The sequence below is a fragment of the Colossoma macropomum genome, unplaced genomic scaffold (assembly GCF_904425465.1).
Source record: "Colossoma macropomum unplaced genomic scaffold, Colossoma_macropomum, whole genome shotgun sequence".
NCBI lineage: Eukaryota > Metazoa > Chordata > Actinopteri > Characiformes > Serrasalmidae > Colossoma > Colossoma macropomum.
This window is the reverse complement of record NW_023494803.1, coordinates 37400707-37427621: the sequence shown is the minus strand read 5'-3', so window position 1 is coordinate 37427621 and position 26915 is coordinate 37400707. Positions and strand designations below refer to the sequence as shown.

At 39.1% G+C, this 26915-nt stretch overlaps 1 protein-coding gene across 1 annotated transcript in view; it reads left to right on the top strand.

Annotated features, from left to right (window-relative positions):
- Positions 1 to 26915, top strand: part of adck1 (aarF domain containing kinase 1) — a 222125-nt gene that overhangs the window by 61072 nt on the left and 134138 nt on the right. Inside the window, exon 4 of the mRNA XM_036593171.1 lies at positions 1102 to 1305. Coding sequence (XP_036449064.1) covers positions 1102 to 1305 — 204 coding nt within the window. The remainder of the gene's footprint in view (positions 1 to 1101; positions 1306 to 26915) is intronic.

Below are 26915 nucleotides of genomic sequence, written 5' to 3'. Positions count from 1 at the left end.
GAGTGCTTACTAAGTTCAGGTGTATGCATAACTAAATCAGAATGGGTTGCACCACACAAACTAGTTTTGATATTCAGCTTAGTAGTTACTAAATATTTACACCCCCCTCTAAGCAGGTGTAAGTTTTGGGGAAACCATCAGAAACCATGTAAAAAGCACAAAAAGACCAAAAACAGGACTTTTTTGGTTAACTAAGCTAAAAGCTGTAAACACTATATGCTGTGGTTTTGCTTACAGATCTAATCGTCGGCCTGGTTTAAACTCCGAGCATGAAGCTGAACACCCACAGCTCCAGCTCAGAGAGACTCAGCAGCCCAAACAGCTAAACTGAGGCTGCTGTTGTGTCGGTTATCCAGAAACCGTCATTTATAAAGCTGAATATTTGGTTTTCTCAGGGAAATATTAAAGAATAAACAGACAGCGGCTGTAGATAATTGGTTTTATTCTGTTTAACTTGTACACATCGTTTTGTTCCATGCTGGATATTTTTTCCATTGAAAAAGTGAGAATAGCTGCCGCTGCGTTTCCATGGCAGCAGGTTTACTGATTGGTTCTGAACATGTTATCGTCATGTTAAAGCGACGTACGCATTAGTTAGTTGTTGCTAGTTAAGACATGACTTGCGGATTTGTGGTGCAACCAAATTTAGTAAAAGGATAGTTGGAAACTAACTAGTGTAGCTACGGAAATTGGGCCAAAACTTATGTATAAACACAAACCTGGTGCAACCCAGTCCTGCTCTCATCTAGACCTCACTAAAAACAGGTCTACCCAGGCCTCTGCTTATTTGCACTATTCTCATCCTTGTATGTTTCATCTGTCTTATTCTATCTTGGCCCATGTTTTATTGTATTTGTCATTGTATTGTAATTGTATTGTGTTTTACTTTGTGTTTGTTTAGGGTTTTGCACTTGTTTGTACGTATTGTTTGCAATTCACTGTAGTCTACTGTCTTATTAATGTATAGTCTATGTCTTGGCCCCTGTGTTAATACTGTGCAGTCCTTATTTCATTCCTGTGTGGTTGAGTTGACCATAAAGTTCCTCTTGATCTTGAAGCCTTTAGCAAACCTAAATATTTGTGCGTATATGTGTCATGCAGGTCCACAGACGCTCAGCGGAGAGGCTCAGGGACCTGTGCTGTGCTAACCGTGGCACATTCATTAAGGTAGGGCAGCACCTGGGTGCCCTGGACTACCTCCTTCCTGAAGAGTACACCAGCACCCTGAAGATCCTGCACAGTAGGGCGCCTCAGAGCAGCATGGAGGAGATCCAGCAGGTCATCAGAGAAGACCTGGGCAAGGAGGTCAGCAGCTTTGCTCCTGCAATGTAGTCATTTTTTGACTACATATCTAATTTACACAGTTTTCTCCTTACCCTAACAGGTAACTGGTCAGCTAAGGCATGGTTTATGTCTGAATTTGGTATGTTTAGCTTTGCACTGGAGCTAACGTAGGTAAATAAGCTAACAATTACCATTGTGCTAAACTGTAAGCCTTATTCATCAGACATTTGTCTATACAGAATTGGGTTGTTATATAATATCAAATAGACTTGCTTATGTAGTTTCTAACACTGTATCTATAAAAATGGACAATGCATAGAATTCAGGCTTTAAGATGGACGCTATGACTGTTTTTAGCTATGCTGTGTGCGTTTGTCCGTTTTTATAGATAACAGAATGACATACAGTCCCAGGTTGTAGGGGAGGTATAAGCCTTGTACATTAGCCTTGTAGCTCTAGTGCAAACTGAAGAAGCAATCTCCAGACACACAAAACATGTCTTAACTGAGAGATATTTGGGGTAAAACTGTTTAAATCTGATTGTTTGGCTGAACCATCACTTTAAATTGACCGCTGGACCCTTCTCTGACAATGGTCTACAAGTAAATAACCACTGATTCAGTTAATTAATTCATCTCAATCATCTCCACACTTCTAAACGTTGTCTTTAACTATTATTTCTCAACCTTAGTTTTTCTTTTTACTAGTTTTGCCATTTGTCTGTTTTGTTATGTAAAGCGTGCACCTGTCAAATATCAGTAGAGACCTCAGATCAGAGAGAGATCACATCTGGTCGTATCTCTGTAATCGTCTGGCTGGCCTGGTACACTAGGGTTAATGTGATCTGAGGAAAATTGGACAGGAGCGGAGTGACTGAAGGCCGAGGCGTCCCTTGTCCTCTCCTGTCAGCACTTTTGTTCTTCTTGTCAGAAGTGCTTTCTGAAAGTGCTCTGCTTCAAGAATGTTTTGACAGGCTTTTAAATTTGGGCTCATCGGTTTTGGTGGAGAGGTAATTGTTCTGTTTCGTCAGGGATGACACTTTCGGGTCCCCTGTCAGCTCGTGTGCTGACGTTTATGTTCGTGTCTGCTGGCTTGCTCCTCTGTCATCCTATCCTTTCATCTGCGTTACAGAATTAGTCCATGTAGCATTTGACCCATACAGATGCTTAAAGGTCAGATTTGTACTCTCCTGACCTGAGAGTTCACTAGACCGTCTAACCCTACATAGAAATGCCTGTGGCCCTCTACCGCCCTGTATATGGTCATCCATATAGTGTGTGTATGTATGTGTATGTATATATCCCACCTTGTAACCCTTTACAGTAATGCCTATAGCCCTCTATATAGCCCTGTATAATAATTTGTAGGGCCTTCCTATAGCCCTATAGCCCTACATAGTAGTGTGCTTTTGTCCTCTAATTGAATCTTGTCTTTCTGACTCTGAGTTGAGACTTTCTTTAGCTTTAACTCTGTTAGCTACAAGGCTGTCTTGTGGAACCTAGTGCTTAATTGTAATTACTAACTTCAGGTGTGGTTTCAGGTTAGCCAAAGGTGTGAATTGTAGGGGCCGGACTATCAGTCACAAGGCTGATAAATTGAGGAGGTATTCCCCGGAAGAATCAGTGTGCTTTTGTCCTCTAATTGAATCTTGTCTTTCTGCTGGTAAAGATAGACTCTGATTTGAGACTTTCTTTAGCTTTAACTCAAAAAAATTCGAGCTTCGAGTACAGCTCGGCTTGACCCGCCATCCTTCAAGACGCGCGGAAGACAAGCATCAAGACTTTTCTCTGTACTGGCACCCAGGTGGTGGAACGAACTCCCACTGGCTGTCCGTACAGCAGAGTCTCTCGCTGTCTTCACACGCAGACTGAAGACTGTCTCTTCATACAGCACTTAAATGAGCACTGAGAAAAGTATTCTTTGTAATGTATTGTACTGCACTTATTGAAATGTATTGAAATGTATTATATTGTATTGTATTGCACTGCGCTGTGTTTCTCTGTTTCTTTTTCTCTGGGTATCAACAGGGACTTTTTGTTTCTAGCAGTATCTGAGCTCAGGACCAGCTTTCTCTCTAACCTATTGGTAACTAGCAAAGATACTTTCTCTAGATAGACAAAGCACTTTTTGTAGGTCGCTCTGGATAAGAGTGTCTGCTAAACGCTGTAAATGGAAATGGCTTTACTTCATCATGCATTACTACATAGTAATGCCTATGACATCTTATATAGTAATGTACTGTCCATATAACTTTACATAATAATACCTATGGTACTCCATAGAGCCAGATATTGGAATGTTTACCTCCCAATAGCCCAATATTAGACATTTCTATGGCTCTCCATATAGCCCTGTATAGTAATGTGTATACCCCCTAGGTAGCCTTTGATATAATCTCTACAGTCCCCTTATAGCCCTTCATAGCAATCCCTACCGTGCATTTTACTTCCTATAGCCCGTCAAATATCACTACATGGTAATGCCTATAGCATCCATATATCTCTGCAAAGTAATACATATAGCCATCCATATAGTCTTATATAGAACGGTCTAATGCCGTCCATACAGCCCACATGATAATGCCTATAGCCATCCATATAGCCTCTATAACAATGCCTATAGCTGTCCATGTAGCTCTGCATAACGATACCTATAGCTGTCCATGTAGCTTCACATGACAATGACTATAACCCTCCATATAGTCCTGTGTAATAATGCCTGTAGCCCCCATATAGCTCTATACAAAACTGCCCATATATTTATCCATATATCCTTACATAATAATGCCTACAGCCCTATATAGAACTACCTAATGCCATCCATACAGCCCTATGTAATGATGCGTATATCCATCCATATAGCCTCCATAACAATGCCTATAGCTGTCCATGTAGCCCTATATAATAATGCCTATAGCTGTCCATGTAGCCTTACATAACAATGACTATAACCCTCCATGTAGTCCTGTGTAATAATGCCTGTAGCCCCCCATATAGCCATTTACTGAACTGCCTATATTCATCCATAAATCCTTGCATAATAATGCCTATAGCTCTATATAGAACTTCTTATTGGTGTCCATATAGCCTGGCCATACATATCAATACTTGTAGCCCTCCTTATAGCTCTGTATGATAGTGTATAATAATACATACAGCCCTCTGTATAGCCCTGCATAAAACACCTATAATATTGCTTTTTTATTACCTATTATCACACTGCTCCTCTCCTACATTGTAGTTTTCCAATAGTTTTTGCAGTTGTGGTGTGAAGTGAAGTGAATTAGAATGACAGAATAACACACACTAATCGCTCGCGGACGGTCTCAGCAGGTAGTCATTAGAGAGTGTGCTGATGATCCTCTGACCTTGAGAGGACAACAGCTTGTCTGTGGCGCCTCAGCGAGATGATCACATCTTTTGCAGTTTTATTATTGCAATTATTAGCTCTAATAGATCACTCTGCCTCTGCTCTCGTCCCTCCTCCCATCACACGTACCCTCCCTGGCAGGCGACAGCACCGGCTCAGGCTGCAGCATTACGTAATCCCAGCCTGGTCGCGACTGGTTTGTGGAGGTTTAGGGGACGATTTTTTTTTCCCTTCAGCGCACACGCATGTGTGCGGGGTGTGTGTGGTGAAAGGAAAGGCATTTTCAGACGCTGTGTGTCGGCGGTGGGAGATGGACCCGTCACGGCTCGTTGAGCCCAGTGCAGCAGGAGAATAATCCGTCTGTCTGAGTGTCAAAATAAAAGTCCCCCCCCTTTTCCACCTCTCCCTGCTTTTGTCCCTCACTCTGTCTGTCTGGCCGTACCTTGTCTTCCCACTCTGTGGACTTGTAGATGCAGTGGAGCGGGGGCATTAATGTGGTGTAGAGATGAATTTTCTGTCAGCCAGGGCCTTCTCCTTTTTTCCAGATCTGTCAGTGCAGATCAGTTCTGCGAGGGCTGCCGGTATTAAACGGGGCGAGACTACGTTGGCAGCGTTGAACATGGCCTGCACAGGGGGCAGTGTTGCTGCCAGGCCTTTTAGAGCGACTCTCCCGTGCTCTGGGCTAATCTACAGCATCCCTCTCCTCCCTTCATATTTATTTATGAGCCTTGGCACGGTCGCATGCAAGCCAAAGCTGTTACACACAGCCCTGGATCCATTTAGATAAGGAATTATTGATATCACAGAGACGGAGGGAGGAATAAAGACACCAGTCCAGGCTTCAGGTTGCCTTCCCGCTATCTCTCCAGTTCACTCTCCTTTAAAGTCTTAAGCTGTGGAAATGTTATTCTCACAGATTCTCCTCTATTAATAAAGCCAAGCTTTAAACAGGGACCATTCGGTGCACTGATGGCAAAGTGTGCTGTCTTAGCGCAGCTCTTTTTCTCCTAAAATATTTAAAAGCATTCCCTCATAACAACAACAACAACAACAACAATAATAATAATAATAATAAACAGCAGAAAAACAAAATTAAAAACTACTGCTACTAATGAAAATAATTGTAATAATAACAATAATAATAATAATAATAATAACTATAATAATAAACATTAGCAGCAACAGGAAAAAAAAACAGCAACAAAATTTTTAAAAATATTAGAAATATTTATGCAACCCCTTTTCCAAAAAAGTTGGGACGCTGTGCAAAATGTAAATTAAAAAAAATGCAATAATGTGCAAATCATTTAAACCTTATATTTCATTGAAAATAGAACAAAGACAACATATCAAACGTTGAAACTGAGAAATCTTGTTGTTCTTTGAGAAATATGCCCATTTTGAATTTGATGCCAACAACACATTCCCAAAAAGTTGGGCCGGGGGCCTGTTTTCCACTGTGTTTCATCATCTTTTTTTTTTAACAACACTCTGTACCAACTGCTGTAGTTTTGAAAGTGAAATGTTTTCCCATTCTTGTTTGATATAGGATTTCAGATGCTCATCAGTTCGGGGTCTCCTTTGTTGTACATTTCATAATGCACAAAATGTTATCAGTGGGTGACAGATCTGGACTGCGGGCAGACCAGTTTAGTGCCCGGACTCTTTTAATACAGAGCAATGCTGTTGTAATACATGCAGAATGTGGTTTGGCATTGTCTCGCTAAAATAAGCAAGGCTTTCTCTGAAAAAGACGTTGTCTGGATGGTAGCATGTGTTGCCAAAACATGTATATATCTTGCAGCGTTAATGGTGCCTTCACAGATGTGCACGTCACCCATGCCATGTGCACTAATGCACCCCTAGACAATCATGAATACTGGCTTTTGAACTTTGCACTGATAATAAGCTGAGTGGTCTTTAGCCCAGAGGACTCAGTGTCCATGATTTCCAAAATAATTTCAAATGTTGATTGATCAGACCACAGAACACTTTTCCTCTTCCTCTCAGTCCAATTTAAATGAGCTTGGGCCCAGAGAAGGTGGCAGCATTTCTGGATCCTGTTTATATATGGTTGAATCTTTGCATTTTGCGAGTTTTAACTTGCATTTATGGATGCAGCAACAAAACTGTTTTCTCAGACATTGTTTTTCAGAAGTGTTTCTGAGCCCATGTAGTGATTTCCTCTACAGCATCATGTCCGTTTTTAATGTAGTCCCGCCTGAGGGCCCAGAGATCATGGCCAGCAAATACTGTTTTTTGGCCTTGTCCCTTGCGTACAGAGATTTCTCCAGATTCTCTGAATCTTTTAATGTTATTATGTACCGTAGATGATGAAAAGCAAAAGTTCTTTGCTATTTTACGTTGAGAAATGTTATTCTTGAATTGTTGCACTATTTGATTTTGCAGTCTTTCACAGAATGGTGAACCCCTCCTCATCTTTACATCTGAAAGATTGACCTGTTGCCAATTAATGACCAGGTGTTTTTAGCATTATACAACTTTACCAGTCTTTTGTTGCCCCTGTTTGATGTTGTTGACATCAAATTCAAAAAGGGGCAAATATTTTTCAAAAAACAAAATAATAGTTTCAACATTTGATATGTTGTCTTTGTACTATTTTCAATGAAATATAGGATTTAAGTGATTTGCACTTCATTGCATTTTGTTTTTAGTTATATTTTTGCACAGCGTCCCAACTTTTTTGGAAATGGGGTTGTACTTTCCGCCTCTATTATGAAATCAACTATCACAAAATGAAATATCTATTATTATTATCAAATATCAACCAATGTTAAACGTTCCTAAATTTAATTCTGTCTCATTTTTAAAGCTACATCATGATTCATATTACTTAAAGCTATTTAAACAAGCCACAGGTCCTTGGCGCCGACAGCTCTTGCCGTTCTAAATGACACATACTGTAGATTTTGCTTGCCTAATTAAAAGGGACTGTTACATCATGTCTTTGACAATTTGTCGTGATTGTTAAGCACACTTTTGCTAACTTTTACTGTTGTCTCGGCTTTGATGCGTATTTTTAGCTGCTCTTTTGTGATGAATGTTTTTCATCCCAGAATACAGAGCGGGTAATTTGCTCTCTGAATGAGAATGCAGGCAGGGTTGGACTGATTATATACCTCCCCGTGCTTATGGAATATGCAGTCTTTCCTTTCAGATTAGAGCAGAAAGAGAGGCACAGCAGAGCAGGCCTTTTTCAGTTCAGATTTTTATCACTTCTAAGAGAAAAGCTTTATGGAGTTCTAGTGTTCTGAAGGCAGCCCTAGTCCATGCAGAGGGAGAGATTTACTGGAATCACATCATTTGCTGCTATGTTACAAGTGTTTTATTTGCTACGGTTGATTAAACTGATTTTAGCATATTAATTCAACTGAATATTTTCCTTCATGTCCTAAAAGCTAAGGCTGTGATGGCTCATGTGCACAAGCTGTGCTCATTCAGTGTTCAGCCCATGCCATCTTGAAAGTATAAATGCTCTCTACAGATTTTAAGCACTGCTGTATAAGATTTATTAAATGCAGTTGGACTGTCACAATTATTATAATGTAAACGCCTGAGCTGACTGCAGCTGAACACCACAAAAAAACAGAAAGTGCATAAATTGAGACACATAATTATAACGTTTATTTAATGTTTGTTAATAACACCTTGAGAGGGTGGCAGTGAGTAATGTTTGTTTATTTGATGTTTGTTAATAACACCTTTACAGGGCGATGGTAAGCAATGTTTGTTTACTTGATTGTTGTCAGTAACACCTTTAGAGGGCGGCGGTGAGTAATGTTTGTTTATATGATGTTTGTTAATAACACCTTTAGAGGGCAGCAGTGAGTAATGTTTGTTTATATGTTTGTAAGCACCTTTAGAGGGCAGCAGTGAGTGATGTTTGTTTATTTGATGTTTGTTAATAACACCTTTAGAGGGCGGCAGTGAGTGATGTTTGTTTATTTGATGTTTGTTAATAACACCTTTTAGAGGGCGGCGGTGAGTAATGTTTGTTTATATGATGTTTGTTAATGAACACCTTTAGAGGGCAGCAGTGAGTAATGTTTGTTTATTAGATGTTTGTTAATGACACCTTTAGAGGGCAGCAGCGAGTGATGTTTGTTCTTTTGATACTGAGTTTCAGCTGTTTCTCTTATCAGTTGGGAGCTATTGAGTATTGATGGCTAGGAGGCAGAACAGCTAAGCAGCCAGCTTGGCTGCTTAATAGTTTCATACAGTGAACAAAAAAAGACAATTAAATTGTTAATCACAATTATTTTCATGGCAAATTCAATGACCCTGAGTGCAGTACAGTAAGCCACTGATTGTATAGACTAATTTCTCAAAGGTTATGCTTTAACATAATGTACTGTGTAGCTTTTGGGCACTACTGAAGAAAACTTAACATATGCATGAAATTAAGTCATTGTATAGACACATTTCTCCAAGGTCATGCTTCAGCGTTTTACAGCCGTCTCTCGAGAGCACAATCAAGACTTTATCCAGTCCCGGCTCCAGCCCTCAGCACCCTGTTCAAGAGGAACTGCCACACAGGCCCAACAGCACTGCATAGTTCAATTATGCAAATATTTATCAAGCATAATTATCACATTCGGTTGAAAAATGGAGCTAATTACTTTACACTACTTCTTAGGAGGCCTGTAGAGGAAAAAAGAGGCAAATCTGTTCACATGGGAGAACTTGAGCAAGAGCTGGATCCAGGAGGCAGGCCTTGGGCTGCAGTTTCATAGCTGAATTATTGATGCTATGACAGTCTTAGCTTGTATTCTATTTTCTTTTTATGATGTCTTATTTATCACGGTAGGCAAGGGCTGCAGCCTTAGAGCCATTCATCAGCACATCGTTTGTTTTTCTCCTGAATGTTTTCGACAGTTGCATGAGATCAGTTTTTTCGAAGAACAGTGTATTTGTTATGTTTCCAACAGACCGAATGGCGTATGTGTCTGTAGGTGTATAAAATGTGTCTATATTTTAACATGCAGGCACAGACAGTGGGGAGCCCTCAGGGCTTTCTGGGCCTTCTCTGAAGGGTTTCTGGGAACTAAAAATTGCTTGTCTGTAATTTGTAGCTCATGTTTAAATAATAGAATCATCATGCTTGTTATTTTTAAACTCTGTAAGTGCTGTAGTAATACTCTTAGACCCAATCCCATCTCACCCTTTGCCCGTACCACTTAGCCCTTAGCCCTCCATTTCTCGTGCTCATGCCTAGGGGTAGGGTGTCCCGATTTTTGTTGAGGTGGAGGGATAGGGCGAAGTGCTAAGGCTACATTGCCCTCCAAACGGAGGTTTTTCAGAGGCACACTCCAGAGTGTTACAAGAAAAAAAAAGAAAAAACGGCAAGATGGCTGCACAAGCGACCAAAGAAACCCACAAATGTGAGAATTTTCTTTGTTAAAAATGATGATAACCACTGTATTCTCTTAGTTTAATGTTGTTTCAATGTATTATGGTTCTTTTCCCTAATAACAAGCATTAAAAATCGCTAATAGTACGCCGATGTCTCGGTAGCTAGATAGCTAAATTTCCTGTTCCACCTTAAATGGTGCAGCAATTACAAGGTAAAATATATGTCAGTTTCAAGTACAAAAGTACAACAAATGTCTTTTACAAGCTTTAGATGTCTGTGTTCAGTCCACAATAAGCAAAATATGTTAATGTGCACCAGTATTAGCTTAACGCTAACATACTGAGAGAAATCCCACTGGGGTGCCAGCAGAAATTAGCATTGTTACAGAGGTGGTGTTTTGACTTTTTTTCAAACTTTTTTTGGGTTTCGCCATCTATGGCCTGAATCGACGGCCTAGGTTTAATAGTCACAATTTGCCGATGTGTTTGGATGCCTGCTAAACCCCATCCTGTGGCACGAGCTAATCCTTGCTGATGTGACAAAACCTCATATATCTGAATCAGGCTTGTTTTGTAGGAGAAAGAAAAGACATCCTTAAATGTAATACTTGATATTTTAATTCAGTTTTGAATTCAAAGTAATTTTGGATAATTTCTGTCGGTCCATTCGTCATGAAATGTTCACACAGTGTAAAGAGCAACGTGCATGAAACAAAATGTCAGGGAGTCTTACGTAGTATATACCTGTGCAGTAAGTATAAATGAAACTGAATCTGGGCTGTTAAAGCAAGCAGTGGTTGTTACTGTGGTTCTACTGGGTCCTTAACCATTAACTCTTTTTATATTCTATATAGCATTCATTTATACCAGGGCTGTAAAAGAAGTGTTACCAAAGTTACTTGGTTTTGAATGACAGCAGCGTTATTTAAATACACTGTGTAGGAGAGATGAGCCACTCTTGAGTGGGCTGTCATGACCTGGCCGTAGAGAGTGCTCTTAAAGACTCGGGTTAACCAAAGAAAGGCTCTGCCATCCATTAGCTAAAAGAGACTCAATTAACCTTTTCTGAGACAATGGGGACCACACAGGAGCGTCTATAAATTTATTATCTCCCAAGCCATTCCACCACAAGTCTACAAGTGAGAAAGGACAGAGAACAGTACAGGCATGCTACTGTGTGCTAACGCTAAGCTACAGAGGTGCACCTTAAACTATTATCTACTTTAAAACTATTATCTACTTTACTGTTCCTTTAAAAATAACAACAGTGCATGCATTAACTGTATGCTAATTCTAAGCTAGACAGAAGTGCTTCAGGTTACTGTTTATGAAGCATTTTACTTCCCTTGAAAAGGGTGTGAGGTGCATGCATGCCACTGTATGCTAATGCTAAGCTTGAGATCTGCCCTTTAAACTATTGATGGAACATTTCATTTCTTTTAAAATAGCTTTGATTTAATCCAGGTCTTAGCTTCTGATTGGCGCCTCCCATAAGACATCCTCTTTGTGCCTGCAGAGCGCAGTCGGATGTGTAATGAAAGAAAGACCCTTGTCCAGTCACTATAGTTGGGCTAACACACCATTTGAGCAGATGGATCAGGCCCTAACACTCACTTAACCTTCTAGTAAGAACTCATCACTGACTTCCTTAACCCCTATCTTTTGTGCTTTTTTCTCCTTCTAAAAGAAACTTCCATGTTTCTTCTGACTCCTTAAAGTCGGCTGCTGCGCCCTTGAGAAGGGCATCCAGCCCGGCTATACTTCTTCATCAACAAAGAGTCATTTTTTTAAGGGCAAAGCATATTTAGTGCTGAGCCACGTTCATGAAATTCAGTATCACGATAGTTTCAGAATTTATCACACTGTTACAGTCTCAGAAGATATTTAAGATTGAGTTAATGAAATAAATGATGCTTACAGTGTTCTGCTACTGTATGCTAAAAGGATGTCAGTATTACTTTGCTCACTCTCATCAGAATGTATTTATTGCTTTCAGTAATTTAATGACCAGGCCCAATTCCATTTCACCCCTTGCCCCTGCCACTTACCCTTACCCCTCTGTTTTGGGGTAGGGTGTCCCAGTTTTTGTTGAGATAGAGCGGCAGGGCAAAGTGTTAGAGCTACATGGCCCCCCAAACGAAGGTTTTTCAGAGTTGCTAAAAAACGTTCTGCACAAGCGGCCAAAGAAACCCACAAATGTGAGTATTTTCTCCATTAAAAAAAACAATAAACATTGTATTATCTAAATTTAATGTCGTTTCAAGGTATTATGGTCCTTTTCTTCATTACAAGCATAAAAAATCGCTAGTACTTTGCAAATGTCTCGCTAGCAAGCTAAATTTCCCATTCCACCTTAAATGGTGAAGCAGTTACATTCTGGCACCTCAGGCCTCAGAACCGCTGCACCATTTAAGGTGGAACAGGAAAATTTGAAGAATCTGGCGAATATCTGACTTCAGCTTCTTATCACTGAAGAATTAGGGGTGGGCAATAATAAATAATTGCCCCCCCTTTGAAGGTATATGATTCCCTAAACTTAACTAAAGCCCAGCAGTGAGGAGCTGAACTTTACCCTCCTCTGCTGTCACTGCAGACTGGCAGGGTCGCCTACAGAGCAGCGCTAGTAGCTGTTAATGAAATAATGTTCTTTTTATTTGAGGGTCCCATTTCATAGGGAACATTTCAACCACTACCCCTTGTAACTCAGTTCCAAGAGGCAAGGTGACACTCGAAAACAAGGGATAGGGGGTAAAATAAGAAATAGGATTGGGCCATTATTTTCATCAAAAAAGCAGTTGCCAATTTTCAGTACCGACGTCTAGTAAGAGCGACAGTGACTGCATGTTCCGTCTAATCATATATACTGTATACATTCAGTTCAGCTCCTCTGTGGTTGTAGCCTCTCACTTTTGTTTGTACAGCTTGGACATTTTTGTTACAGTGGAGGCCTTTGAGAGGAACTGGAGCTCCATGTTGCTGTTGCTTTTTTGATTTTCTATGGGTCTCTTGTGAGCACCGTCCAGTGTAGCCTGCTGAAGGTGCTGAAGGTGTCACTTTAAAAGCCATTTAGAAGCTGTATTTTAATGAGAGGGCTACACTCATGAATGCTATCACAGCAACATACAGTGCTCTACAGCTGGGCCTTAGCCTGCACTATCATGGATGGCTCAAAGGGTCAAACTAGAAAACTGTGGTGAGTTTAAACTTCAATTTTTTGGCACTAATATTTATACATTTTAAAAGCAACCAACAGAAGACCACTAAAACTAAAAATCAATATTGGTGTGTGATGCCAATACTGTAATAGACAATAAAGGCTGCAGTAAAGAATACAGTCGTATGCAAAAGCCTGAACATCCTCAGTCAGATAAATATTTATTTTGAGCAAACTGAAATGTGACATTTCCTGCATTTTGTGCATTTTTTTGACAAAAGCAGAATTATATATATATATATAATTCTGCTTTTGTCAAAAAAAATACACAAAATGCAGGAAATGTCACATTTCAGTTCAGTTTTATATATATATATATATATATATATATATATATATATATATTCCCAATATGTTAAATGCATCAAATAAACAGTAATTGTACACTAAATTGTGCAGGAATTTGTTCTCTGTCACAAATGTGTTCAGTTATTTTCACTTAGCATATCTTTTTTGTTCTTTTGAGATGAAATGAAGATATAAAGAAGACTTTTTTTAAATGGCTCTCTACCGGGATGTTACGATGCATGGCGGATCTAATGGATGGCATGCGAGCAAGCCGGCCGCTACTGCATAGAAGGAGAGAACCACGCTGATGCGCCTTCATCCATGCCGTCATTACAACACATTACTCCACGCACCTCCAGCCAGGCTGTGACCCCCCTGTGAGCGAAGCTTTCTGGGCCTTAGGCTCTCTGCTGGGCAGCCGCTAGAGAACAGGCACTCAGAGCACAGAGCTCAGAAAGCGCTGCATTTGGATGCATTACTGGAGAGCAGCAAACAACAGATGGCAGACGAGTCTCAGTCTAATAGCAGCAGCAAAAAAGCCAGCGACTCTCTGCCTGGTTGTGTAAAGCAGAAATGCATGCGCGGGTCTGCTGGAAGCTGCTGCTGTTGTCGTTGCTGCATTTTCAATTACACTGCGGCCAGCTGAGCATGTAAACATGCATCATTTCCCTAATGATGTGCGGCACGTGCGTTTTCATACGGGGGGTGTTTTTCGGCACCCCGCCGCTGCGGCTTTGCCAGCACAGTTTCAGGGGCAGGAGCTGAGTGATGCATTAAGTGTGGTGGCAGCTGTGATTAATCTCTCCCACTCGCTTTGTCTATCTCTCTCTCGCTCTGTCTCTCTCTGTCTATCTCTCTCTCTCGCTCTAAAAGACACACCCTGTCTCCTCAGGCCTGTGATCTGTTACTATAACATCTCAAATTGCATCTGAAGTCTACGTGATGGCGTTAGTAATGTACTTATTGTTATTGCTACATGCACAGATGTGTCATGGTAGTTGATGATTGTTAGGTCTGCGTTAATAAAGCTAATGACCCCAGGCTTCCTGCTACGCACTTAAAAAAGATGGGTTCTTTAGTAAAGAAAATGGTTCTATATAGAACCATGAACTCACAGAGAAACCTTTGCATGATTTAAGAGTTCTTTGCATCGTGAAAGGGTTCTTCAGATTGATGGAAAGTGTTTTCTGTGGTTCTGTATAGAACCTTTTTGAAAAGAGTTCTGTATAGCACCAGAAATGGTTCTATAGGCTTGACATCATCACAATAGAAGAACCTATTTGGGAGCTATATAGAGCTATTTTCAAAAAGGTTCTATGTAGAACCATATAAAACACACTCTCCATCAAAAGTTCAATATAGAAGCATCTGCAGCACATTCTCAAGAACGCTTTCATGAAGCAAAGAACCCTTTAATCATGCAAAGGGTTCTATAAGTGTTCATGGTTCTACATAGAACCATTTTCTTTACTAAAGAGCCCTTGAAGAACTATCTTTTTTAAGAGTGTAGAGAAACTGCAGAGTCAGAATTGGTGATGATAGGAGCATCTGAAGTGTTTAACCCTTTGAGGCCTGCGCCAAAACATCTAGTCAATGTCCAAAGAAAAACATGCATCTCCATATTTTGCGATTTTCAAAGAAAAAGTCTCTTTCCATTGACTTACACTAAAAGTAAAGAGCATTTTTACCCTCTCCTGTGAAGTTACTATTTTGGAGATACATGTTTTTCTTTGGACAGTGACAATATGTAAAGAATGTGGTCTAACAAAGCTAAAAATTCATACATATTTGTGCAGTTTGTGTAAAGAAAACACATGAAAAGGAATATACGTCACAGATCAGTCACGTTTTATCATTTTTTTGATGAAGCAAATCACTAATAAGTGCATTATTGATCCAAACTGCGCTGTCAGTGGGCTCGCACACTCGCACGGGAAAAAATCACAGTGCATCAGCAATAAAGGAAGCATCATACATATTTTATACAGTGATGGAAACACGGTACCGCACAGATTCTGCATACTGATACATTTTACTCTGGCCAACGTGACATGAACACGGTTAATGTCTCTAAAAGCTAGCCCCAGAGAAGTTTCTACATGAAATGTTTATGTCTGAGACATTGTTTTGAGGTGGGGTTTAGGCCTAAAACGTGTTTTAAAATCCATGTGATCATGAAGGAGAGATTTCCCATGATTTTACTATTATTGATACTACATAGAAAACTCAAGAGACATGTGTAGGTTCACTCCCTGGTTCCTATCACTACCATAATAAAGAAATTTGAGTCAGCAAGTTTCTCTATGAACCGTTTCACATCCAGCTGCTCTGAATGACTTTGTTTGCATGTTAGTGCCTGAATTATGGAGGAATTTTGAAGAATTGGTGGACTTGCCCTTTAAACAGACAGAAACAATATGCTCAGAAAGGAAACTTACTATCTATTGAGAATGTATTTAAAAGTACTCTTTCAAAAATGTTGAAGCACCCAGCGAATTAGATACAGTGCACTTTTTAAAACCTGTAAATATCACTAAAACTAAGAAATCATTGGTTTGTGTCATTAGTGCAGGAGTACCAGTATAGCCAATATATCAGCCATCGCTAATCTGTATCTAAAACTAACGCAGTTTTGTCCTTTTTTGAAGCATCTGGAAGGTACAGGTCCATTCTTTTCAGTGGGTTTCTTTTAAAAGATATTTTGGAGGCACACTGTTGTCTGGCAGGTCGTGTCCTGTCAGTAGATCCAGCCGTGTGTTCCTCTGTCAGCTCAGACAGCTCCTGTTCTTTCAGCACAAAACTCTAGTGCTCTGTGGTTGTCCGGCTGCTGTTTGTTTATGGTGTTCTAGCTCAGGCCATCGTTTCTGTATCTCCACTGCAGGAAGACGACCTTGCCGAGTCAAAGCTCCACTCAATTTCCACCAGCAGCTTAGGAGCCACAATCTCAGCTGCACACTTCTACAGGGCTTAGAGCAAACACACAGAGGATTCTCCAACAGCTTATTGGCCTCAGAGTCACTCATACTGACGACTGAGGGCTGCCCCAGGCCTAGATAAAGGACCCACATTGTACATTTTTGTAGGTTTTGTGTAGTTTTATGTCCCAAAAACTGTCACAATTCATTTATACCTGACCATTTCATCTTTATCGCTTATACTAACCTCTTTCTGCAGGCTTCTTAGTGGCCATTCCTTAATAAATATAATCAAATCAAACCTTTTATCTTGTAACTATATATGATATATATATATATATATATAATATACACACACACACAATTTTTCCAAGTCATTTGTTCCATTTCTTTTGGTCCATTCATAAGGAAATTTACACACAATATAAAGGACAACAGGCATTTTCAAATTGTGCCAAAAAATCTCAGTTTTTTGACACAACTTGAAAATCCATGTTGTCCTTTACATTGTGTAAATTTCACATAAATACTTCTTTGTAATAAGAGCTGTGTACTGTGTAACATCAGTAATAATTCAAAACACACACACACACACACATACACACACACACATATACACACACATATATAAATATATGTATATATATATATATATATTATATATATATATATATATATATATACACACTCTTACATACATATACATATACTTATATATCGCTGCTGTCGGAACGAAACCGCATCTCCAAAATGGAAACTTTACAGGAGAAGGAAAAAACATACTTTACTTTTAATGTAAGTCATTGGAACCAGACTTTTTTCCAAGTCATTTTGGGCCGTTTCTTTTGGTCTATTCTTCATGAAATTTACACACAATGTAAACAACAACAGGCATTTTCAAATTATGTCAAAAACTGAAAAACGACAAAAATGGAGATGCAAGGTTTTGTTCCGACAGCAGCGATATATGTGTGTGTGTGTGTGTGTGTGTGTGTGTGTGTGTGTTTGTGTGTAAAATGTATGTTTTGAATCATTACTGATGTTTACACAGTACATTAAGCTCTTATTTCAAAGACGTATGTACTTTGATGTGAGCCTTTTAAGTGATCTGGTGACTAAATATTATTTTCTTTGATCATCAGTGAAAGGTCTTTACTGACTTACAGTAAGTCACTTATACAGCTTGTTGTTTTTTTTTTTTTGCTTGTAATTTTCCATCGAAGGCAAACTTTGACATTGGTACACATACCAGTTTTTGCATTTAGTGGAAGGCAAAGTGCTTTAGATTGTGCGGAGGTTAATTTAGCGTTTTTTAGAGGTTCTGTGTTTTGAGATTAGGCCACACATGGTGAAATAAAAATGACAAATACAAGTTCGTTTTTTGTTTTTTCAGCAGTGATACTATTTCATTTTGCATTGTGTTGTGTGGAACTTATATTGAAACCTTTGACACTACTCGGCACAGCAGGAATACTGAATACTCCATAGCTGTGGTGGAAGTTGACTGTGGTATAAACTCATCTTCAGAAATGGCAAATCTGGAGCATAGCATTAATCTCCAGGCAGCCACTTTCCACAATCAAATCTGATCATGCGGAGCATGTTAAATGAGGCTTGCTGTCTCTTAAGCGTGAGAGTACATCGAGACAATGTTGTAGGTGGAGCCACTTTAGAAAATCAGTGGGACTAATCTTATGAACACATCCATATGAAAATGAAATCGCAAGAGGTTGTTTGTATACCAAAAAAAGACTTGTCTGTGTACTGCACTGTGTACGGAGAGGTGTTTTTGCTCTCTTTTTGGCAGTGATCTGTAGTAGTAAGCGAGAATGTGGGAAGCCAGTGATATTTGGCGTCTGAAAGGCGTACGACCTTGTGGTGTTAGGAAGCCTTCCTGAGCAGTGTAACACATTCGCAGAGGCCAGGCTGTCCCTGTGCTTCCTGTCCCCATATGGGCTACTCCCCCACCAACATACTGCGTACGCTATCACAGCCAGACCACTCTAAACATTGCTGCTGGGTCCAAGCTCCAGCCTTTTAATCAGCATATAGGACTGCTTCAGCCCGAAGTGAGAACAGAGAACTAGAACAGTCATAAAAACATGATTAACAATTTCATTATTATTTGAAATTTTATGCCATTCTAAAGCTTCTTATTTGGTTAATTAGCTGTCTTGCTTCCTAACTAGCTAGCGTCACCATAGTGAACTCTTTACAATGTCATACCACACTGCACCATCCTAGTTTACATTCTGGTGGCCTTATTGGTGATGAAATGGTGCTTGGCGACTTTATCTTCACCTGGAAAAGTGAAGAATTCACTAAGTTGTCATTAGCTTCAGCTGTAGGTGTAACAAATACAAAGGAGAGCAACTTTGAGTACCATTAAGTCCTGTTAGTACCAATATTAAGCAGGTATCAAAAACCATAAAAGTGGATCCTTTGATATCGCACGGATGACCAGTGAAAAAACACTTCAGTTCTGTGGCACCAAGTGTTCCTAAAATCTATGCTGTGCCAAAACAATTATTAGGGCACCACAATATGGAGAACAGGCCTAAATGCAGTGACCATGCAAATAGTCTAGCTTTATAAGTTTTGGCCATTCTGTTGTCACAGAATTTTGTGATATTTTTATTGTGGATCATTATTGATTGCTGAAATGTAATAGGTCTGCATATTTTTTATTTTTTTTCTGCACATTGAGGACAGAAGTGAGGGCTAGAAATCACAACATACATGAATACAATAATATATTTTAAAGGCATGTATTCCTTTCCAGAATGCCCTGTGCTTTCTTATAGTCTCTGCACACAGTAAACCAGCAGAGAGAATGAAAGAGAAATGCATACTAAAATGAAAACGGAGAGAGAAGAAGACTGGGTGTGGTTTTTTGAACATAATCATGACTCATTATGTGTTTCAGTAATATTAAACCCAGTGTGAATTTATGCCATCATTAGCTTGGCACTAACACAACACTAAAAAGTCTGTAGAGTTTCCTGGTATAAACAGGTGAAAATGCATTCAATTGCCTTTTTTTCCCTGATCATTCATGTGATTTGCTGTGGCGGTTTCTCACTTACCTAAGCGTTAAGTAGCAGAGTGACAAAACACACCTTTGCTAGTATGACTGTTTTCTCACAGGCTGCTTCTCATTTCAAACTCATGGTTGTTGAGCGCAGTGCAAGAAGGCTGTTGTCATTGGAGGCGATAACTTTGCATGTTGTGATGTAGCTTGTTGTTGTAATACTGCACTATCACATGTGCTTCAAGCAGAGTTGAACCAGAGGGGGTGTTAAAGAGGCGTACGTCTTCACAGTAATGATGTAATATTAACAGTTTGAAAATCACTGTCACCAGAACCTGAACCTGACTGTGTGATTCTGAACCTGAATTTGAGACTTTGAACCTGAATTTGTGATTCCGAACCTGAATTCCTGATTATTTTTCAGGTTGAGAAATTCAGGTCTGGAAATTCAGGGAAACATCCGAGATACTCGGGAAGAGCAAACAAGCTGTAATGATGTAATCGAACTCACACCTGGCCAGTCACTAAACATCTCTGAGGTCACTGGGAGGAGTTTATTTTGTGTATTTCTTGCTTTATTGGTCGTTTGTACAGATATAAGCTGATGCTTGATTTCTTTCTCAAGACGTACATGAGGCGAAGCACCGGTTAGCGGGCCTGTTAGCATCTGTGTTACAATCACTTTTCCTACACTTAAGTAGCACGACGGTCTTGTTATTATTCAAATAAATTTGTGTTCAAGTAAAGTAAATCACTTTGACCTGAATTTCCAGATCTGAATTTTACAACCTGAAATTCTCACCCTAGAAAAGCCTCAGGAATTCAGGTTCAGCATCACAAATTCAGGTTCAGCATCACAAATTCAGGTTCAGAATCATGAATTCAGGTTCATGTTCTGGTGACACTGATTTAACTCCATAGGCATCATTTAGAAACAAAAATGAATAAATAAGTAAATACTTGTCAATATGAATCCTGAGGCAAGATCAGTTGAGAAGAAAGCTCTAAGAACCTCTAGTTCAGGCATTGTTAGACGTATGTTTTTAACAGAGGCCGTTACTGGTACTAGGAAGGTTAGAACTTGAGACTCTTTTTCACTTTACTGTTTAATTACAGTCCTTCACTCAGGTCTGAATGTCTGGGGGAAACTCAAATGTTCTTACAAGAAAGTGACCTATATGCAACTTTCTTTCACAGGGCAGATGGACTATATGGAAAATTATAGTGCTTGTGATGGCATGTGTGGCTGTACAGTGAGAGTCTGAAGTGAGCTTTCGAAACAACTCCACAATCTGCCTGCTCAGCTCAGAGTGCAGAATGCCACTGCACTGCACTGTGCAATATGCTGCTCAACAGGATCAAATGTGCTTCAGTAAGGCTTTGCTTCTCTGCATGGAAACTAAACACAACACAAAACTGTTTTTTTTTTTCTTTTAAAGAAAAAAAAACCTCAAGACTTGAAATGAGAGTTTATAGGTGGTGTTTGAAATACAAGGCTATGAAAATGACTAGAGGCACTGAAAACACACACATTATGGGCAGTATTGTTTCACTTTCTGCTCATATCAAAAACAAAGACAGGCTTAGCTTGCTTCTGGAAAAAAAAGCTCAGGTTGCTTTTTTCAAATTGTTGAAATTACTTTATTTTAAATGCCACTGAGAATATTTAAACTACCACTCAGTGTAGAGAACAGTATATCCTAGAGATCAAGGCCCAATCCCATTTCTTATTTTTACCCCAACCCCTTGTTTTTGAGTGTCACCTTGCCCCTTAGAACTGATTTACTGGCATTGTATATCTTCAAAGAGGGGAATGCAACAATTATTTATTATTGCCAACCCTGATTCTTCAGTGATAAGAAGCTGAAGTCAGCTATTCGACAGATTCTTGTTAGAATTTCCCGTTCTACCTTAAATGATGCCGCAGTATTGATGCCTGAGGCGCCAGAATGGTAGCTGCACCATGTATGGTGAAACGGGAATTTTATCTAGCTAGCTACCAAATCATCAGCGTACTAGCGATGTGAAACAACATTAAGCTAAGATAATACAATGGTTATGATCATTTTTTAATGAAGGAAATACTCACATTTGCTAGTGTTTCTTTGGTCACTTACACAGCCATCTTGCCGGTTTCCTTTTCTTCTCATAACACTCTGTTTGGAGGGCCATGTAGCCCTAACACTTTGCCCCTAGGCGTGAACATGCAAAACGGAGGGATAAGGGCTAAGTGGTAGGGGCAAGGGGTGAAACGGGATTGGGCCTAAGTCATGTGTGAAGGTTAGTAGTGGGCAGTACATCACTTCATCTTGTATTCTGGTTGAAGTGGGTGTTGTCATTATTGTTCTAACCCACAAATAATCACAGATAGCATGTATGCACTGCATCAGGGCTTTTCCTGTTTAGCTGATTGACTGAGTCAGGGGTGCCGGTCTCTTGAGATCAGTTTTTAAGCCTAGCATGGACACTGGCCTGCTAGCCAGGTTTCGGTTTTGCCTTGTAACGCTTATGGTGCTGTCTCCTTCAGTCAGTTGCATCAGACAATGCTGCAGTCTCAAGGCCCGTTCCTTGCAACAAACAAAGGTACTAGCACTGGTACTGATAGCAGTGTCTGACAGTCATAGCTAAAAGCATGAGTATATGGGATGCAGGTATGAGACAAATGACTTGAAAAACTTGGACATGAAATGACATTTTGGACTGTGCCAGGCCCAGAGTAGCCTCTGCTTGCCTACGCATAACTGTCTTGTTAAGGTTAGGATTTTTCTGTATATAGTACAGTTCAGTTTACTGTACTTCTTTGCACAATTAAAATATTTTTGATTTACTTTAGATGTTAACTATAGTTCCTAAAAGGGAAGGGACATCCCAGAATTATAAGCTGATGTTAATGTATGAGAGATGCATATCAAAGCCTTTAGAAATGTAAAAATTTACCATGATATGTATTTTGGCCAAACCTTCCACTACTAATAATTTAAAGGGTCAAATTCAGTTGAAAATTAGCCAAACTGGCTAAACTGGCACAGAAATATTTATTAATGGACATTGTCCCTGTAAACCTAAATTGAATAAACTAAAAAAAATGAATATTTTTAAGGAACTGGACTCTGAAATGAGAGAATTTACAGGGTGGGACATTTTTCTACGTAAATGTTTACATTCTTACCTATACTCAAAAAGTGTTCTGTACAGCTCCACAACAAGGTTTTGTGAGACCCTTTTTTGGTGCTATAAAGAACCATTTTCTTGAAACGACTAGTTCTCCATCATAGAGAACCATTTAACAATGCGAAGAACCTTTTAAACGTTCAGCTGGCTCTTTGAGTTGTCACAGTTCAGTGTATAACCGTTAAACCACCTTTAAGTGTGTAGTTTAAGTTGACAGTATAACCTGCATGATTATATTGCTTGTTTTATATAGCTGGTTTGAAAGGTCAGGTGAAAAAAAAATTCTTAGGTTACCACTTTAAAAAGTCTTTGAAATAGTAGCTGTTGATTTATGATCTATAATAGCAGATTGAATATGACCTATACCAGCTTGTTGATTTAGGTCGTAAATCAACAAGCTGTTTAGTTTGCCATAAAGACGGCCTTATGATTATTCCACATGCAGGAATTCAGCTGTGAAGGCTGGCCAAGAGAAGTGTGGGGCTGAGGGCTTAGAGTAGCTGCCATTTAGACTACAAATAGCCCTTTATTTGGTCACAGGTTGGTATCACGGGAAATGGACCTGTGAGGGCTGCAGTTTCTAAGGTCCTTTTTTGTCAAGCGCTGTTGTGGCACTTAACCCTCTGTTAATGAGCACTACGGTGGTGAAACCCTCTGTTACTAGATTAAATGTTTGACATATTCTCAATGATTTTGTGGAATATGATATTAGGCAAAATTGTGAGCATTATAGTGATCTTAATACAATTTTTTATCCAGCCTTTCAGTGATGAATCATATATATCTATCCTAAACAGCCATCAGTAAACATGCAGTGCTATATGCAAACTGAGGCCATGTACAAGCAAAGACAGGGGGCAGTTTTGTTTTTAGGGAATCAAATGGTTTTAATGATCCAAAAGATGAACTATTATAGAGAAACTTACTGAGTCAGATAGCAAACAGACATCTGAAGAGTTTAATGCCTCTCACAAAAATCTATTATATGAAATGGTTATGAAATTTTTAAAAATCCATTTATGATGGATAGGTGCATGCAAGGTGTTGCAGGACAAAATAGACCCAAAAAAACATAGTTTTTCAGATTTACCATTTACCAATTTTTCATTATCAACATTACAGAATAAAACTCAGACGGTTCACTGGTTGTTTTGGACTATAAATAAAATGGCTGTACTTGCACTGTAGGCATTGTGACCCCTGGTTCCTGTCACCACCAGTTGGTATTTTTTTTTCTTCAAAGAACCATTTCACATCAAACCACTCTGAATGACTTTGTTTACATCTGAGTGATGAAATTATACAGGAGTTTTGGAAAAAAGGGATTGAATTTGCTTTTAAAACGTGCCTGAAGCTGAAACCTCAATGCACCGTTTAAGATTGAATGCTCTGATATTCAGTGGCTGTTGTATTCAGGTGTAGGGCTGCGTATCGAAATTCATGGTACTGACCTTCAATGTCCAACTTAACATTTTGATCCCATGCCCCCTGGGCCAGTAGATCAGAGTTTTATTGACCCTTTGTATATTTTTACTGGCAGGAGAAAGAAAAAAAGAAGAAAACACTTCCATAAGCCTGTTAATTTATTTGTGTGTATATATATATATATATATATATATATATATATATATAACTATATGATTTGTCCAAACAACAAAGAACGGACTCATTTTCTTCTTAGAACAATTTAAAGAATTTAATATTAATTTTTAATTAATGTTAATGATGGGGTGTTTAAAGTTCATTTAGACAAGGACTTTTATTTTGAAGAGCACTAATACGGGTGGAGTGGTGCGAGGGAGATAAGCTTGGTGTGTTTTTAGCATAGATATACATACCATTTTTTGGCAGTCAACAGTGCTGCTGGACTGCATTCAGTACCATTACAGAGCAGCAGTTTAAGAAAGATACTGTGAAAAATGACACTATTTCAAGAATATTGCTCTCAGAAAATGGGATAGGATTATATAACAGAGGGAACACAGTGATCCACACTTATCTTTGAATGATTCACACATTGATGGATTTGCTGATGTGTGTGAGATTGTGTTTATACCAAAGCACCAAACTCTGTTTTTAACATCAGATACAGACTGATGGTCCGGGCGGCTAATTATCACGATCACAGTTATTACAGAAATAAAAGCTACAGAGAGCAGTTCATGCAACCTAGATTAATCTGTGTCTGAGGTTTATAACAAAACAAATTTGGTGAAAATCAGTTGAGTAAAAAGGAAGTTGTGGCCGATTTAATCCTGGGACTCATGAACTCTCGATACAAGTGAATTTATTCACAAGCAGATCTTGACCTCTCCAACATGGCGGATGCGCAGACGTTATCGACTCACATAGAGAACAACAGACGACACAACATCTAAGTAAGTGTATCTATGGTTTTTAGCTTCTAGCTAAGGGAAGCTGTGTTTTTAGCTTATAGGTCATTGGGAGTGATAGGCCAGTGAGTGCGTGCCTGTTCTTATGGTTTTGATGTTCTCTGGTGAATTCTATAGTAAAGCCAGTCATGGACCATAACCTCGAGTCGTCTAAGTTTCTCCTGAGAACCCTCAACATCACAGTATTAATATTTTTGGTGAGAACTGTAGATTTTAAGTATTAAGTCTCATCAGCATCTGTGAGCCAATGAGCATGCTTGTTCCAAAGGCTGTGATTGGATGTCTAAATTACGTTCCACATGCATGTTATTGGCACTTCTTTATTAGTCTGCAGTCCACCGCTCTCAGTTAATAGACCCACTTCTAGCACCTCACACTCATTACTGGTTTAAGCAACACCCACATTTAGGGATTGGTGTTGGTGTCGATATTGATACCCTGCCCTGTTCAGTTGACCCACCTTAAGTGAACCCAGTAGAAGTGTCTAATCCCCATTAAGCATTTGTAGTTGTCTTACAATCGATAGTGGTGGCTATTAGTAAAATGTAAGTTTCTGACGCAACTTTTTACAGACTGAACTTTAAGGAATAAGGAAACCGCCAGGCACCGTATCATAAAAGGGGAAAACTCTCTCTTGTTGCTTTTTGATATGGTGACACAAAGATGGGAGGAAGGTTTTCAAAATGGTGATAAAAATGAATAAAGCAGTGGTGCGTCAGTTCAAAAGCTGATAAATACCCTTTGGGTTTCTCGTCTATAGCATGATAAGAGATTAGAATATTACCATAAACACAGCACTATCTCGCTCTCCAGAATTTCTCTCTCATATCCCCTGCAGCAGAACGTTATCTCTCCATCTCTTCAGCATGAATATCCGCTCCATTAACAAGCTATTCATCCACTGTATATATTGGCACTGCTCTGAATAGGACCATAGCATGACTAGAAGTGATTGCTCTACTCTTTCCTGTGAATGCAGCCCTGAATGAGTCGATTATGGGGAGCTGTGTACCGTCACTGGTTCCTATACAGATGTTGCAGTCATCAAGTTTTTTGTACTTATTAGGGCATTTTAACATTTTAGCTTCTGAAACTGTGTTATCCATTTCTCACAACACATGTAGAAAAAAAACTGCTCCACTTTTCCTTATTTGTATTAGTAATAATAATAACAGACATGCAGAATGTGAATTGGAATAAGATTGTACAGTATATAGTTTAACTGATACAGATAGTCACAATGGATGACTTTTGAAGAACCATTTTTGGTAAATAAGATGATTATGAAGAACCTTAAAAATACTGATGTAAAATAAGGTTCTATGCCAATTACAGGGTTTACATAGAACCATACTTCCAAGCCAAGAATCATTTAGGACCTTTTATTTCTAAGAATATGTTTCATTGTCCAGTCCCAAAGCAGTGACTGATAGCACTATATGTACTATGACGTACATAGATTGTATTCTCAATGAAAACCAATGTTTACTTGAGTGAATACTGTTTTGTAGCTGTTATGTTATTGCCAATATCTTTTCAACACTGCACTGTTAAAAAATCTGTAAAATTAGTCATTTAATGTCTTAGAAATACTGCATTTTACTGGAATTCAGCAGTTTTACTAGTTCAGCTAGTAATTCACACAGTTTTACCATAATAATAGTAACAACCATTAAAATAAACATGAATGTCTGTGAAATAAAGGTGCCAATTAGTTTTTCTGAATTTATTATTTTTATTTATGTAAATTATCATTAGCAGTGTTAAAACACAGTATGTGTATGGTTTATTTGGGTGTGTGTTGCGCTGGTGCGAGTGGATCAGACACCTCAGTGTCTATGCTGGACTGAGAATAAAAAATATCCAGCCAACAGCGT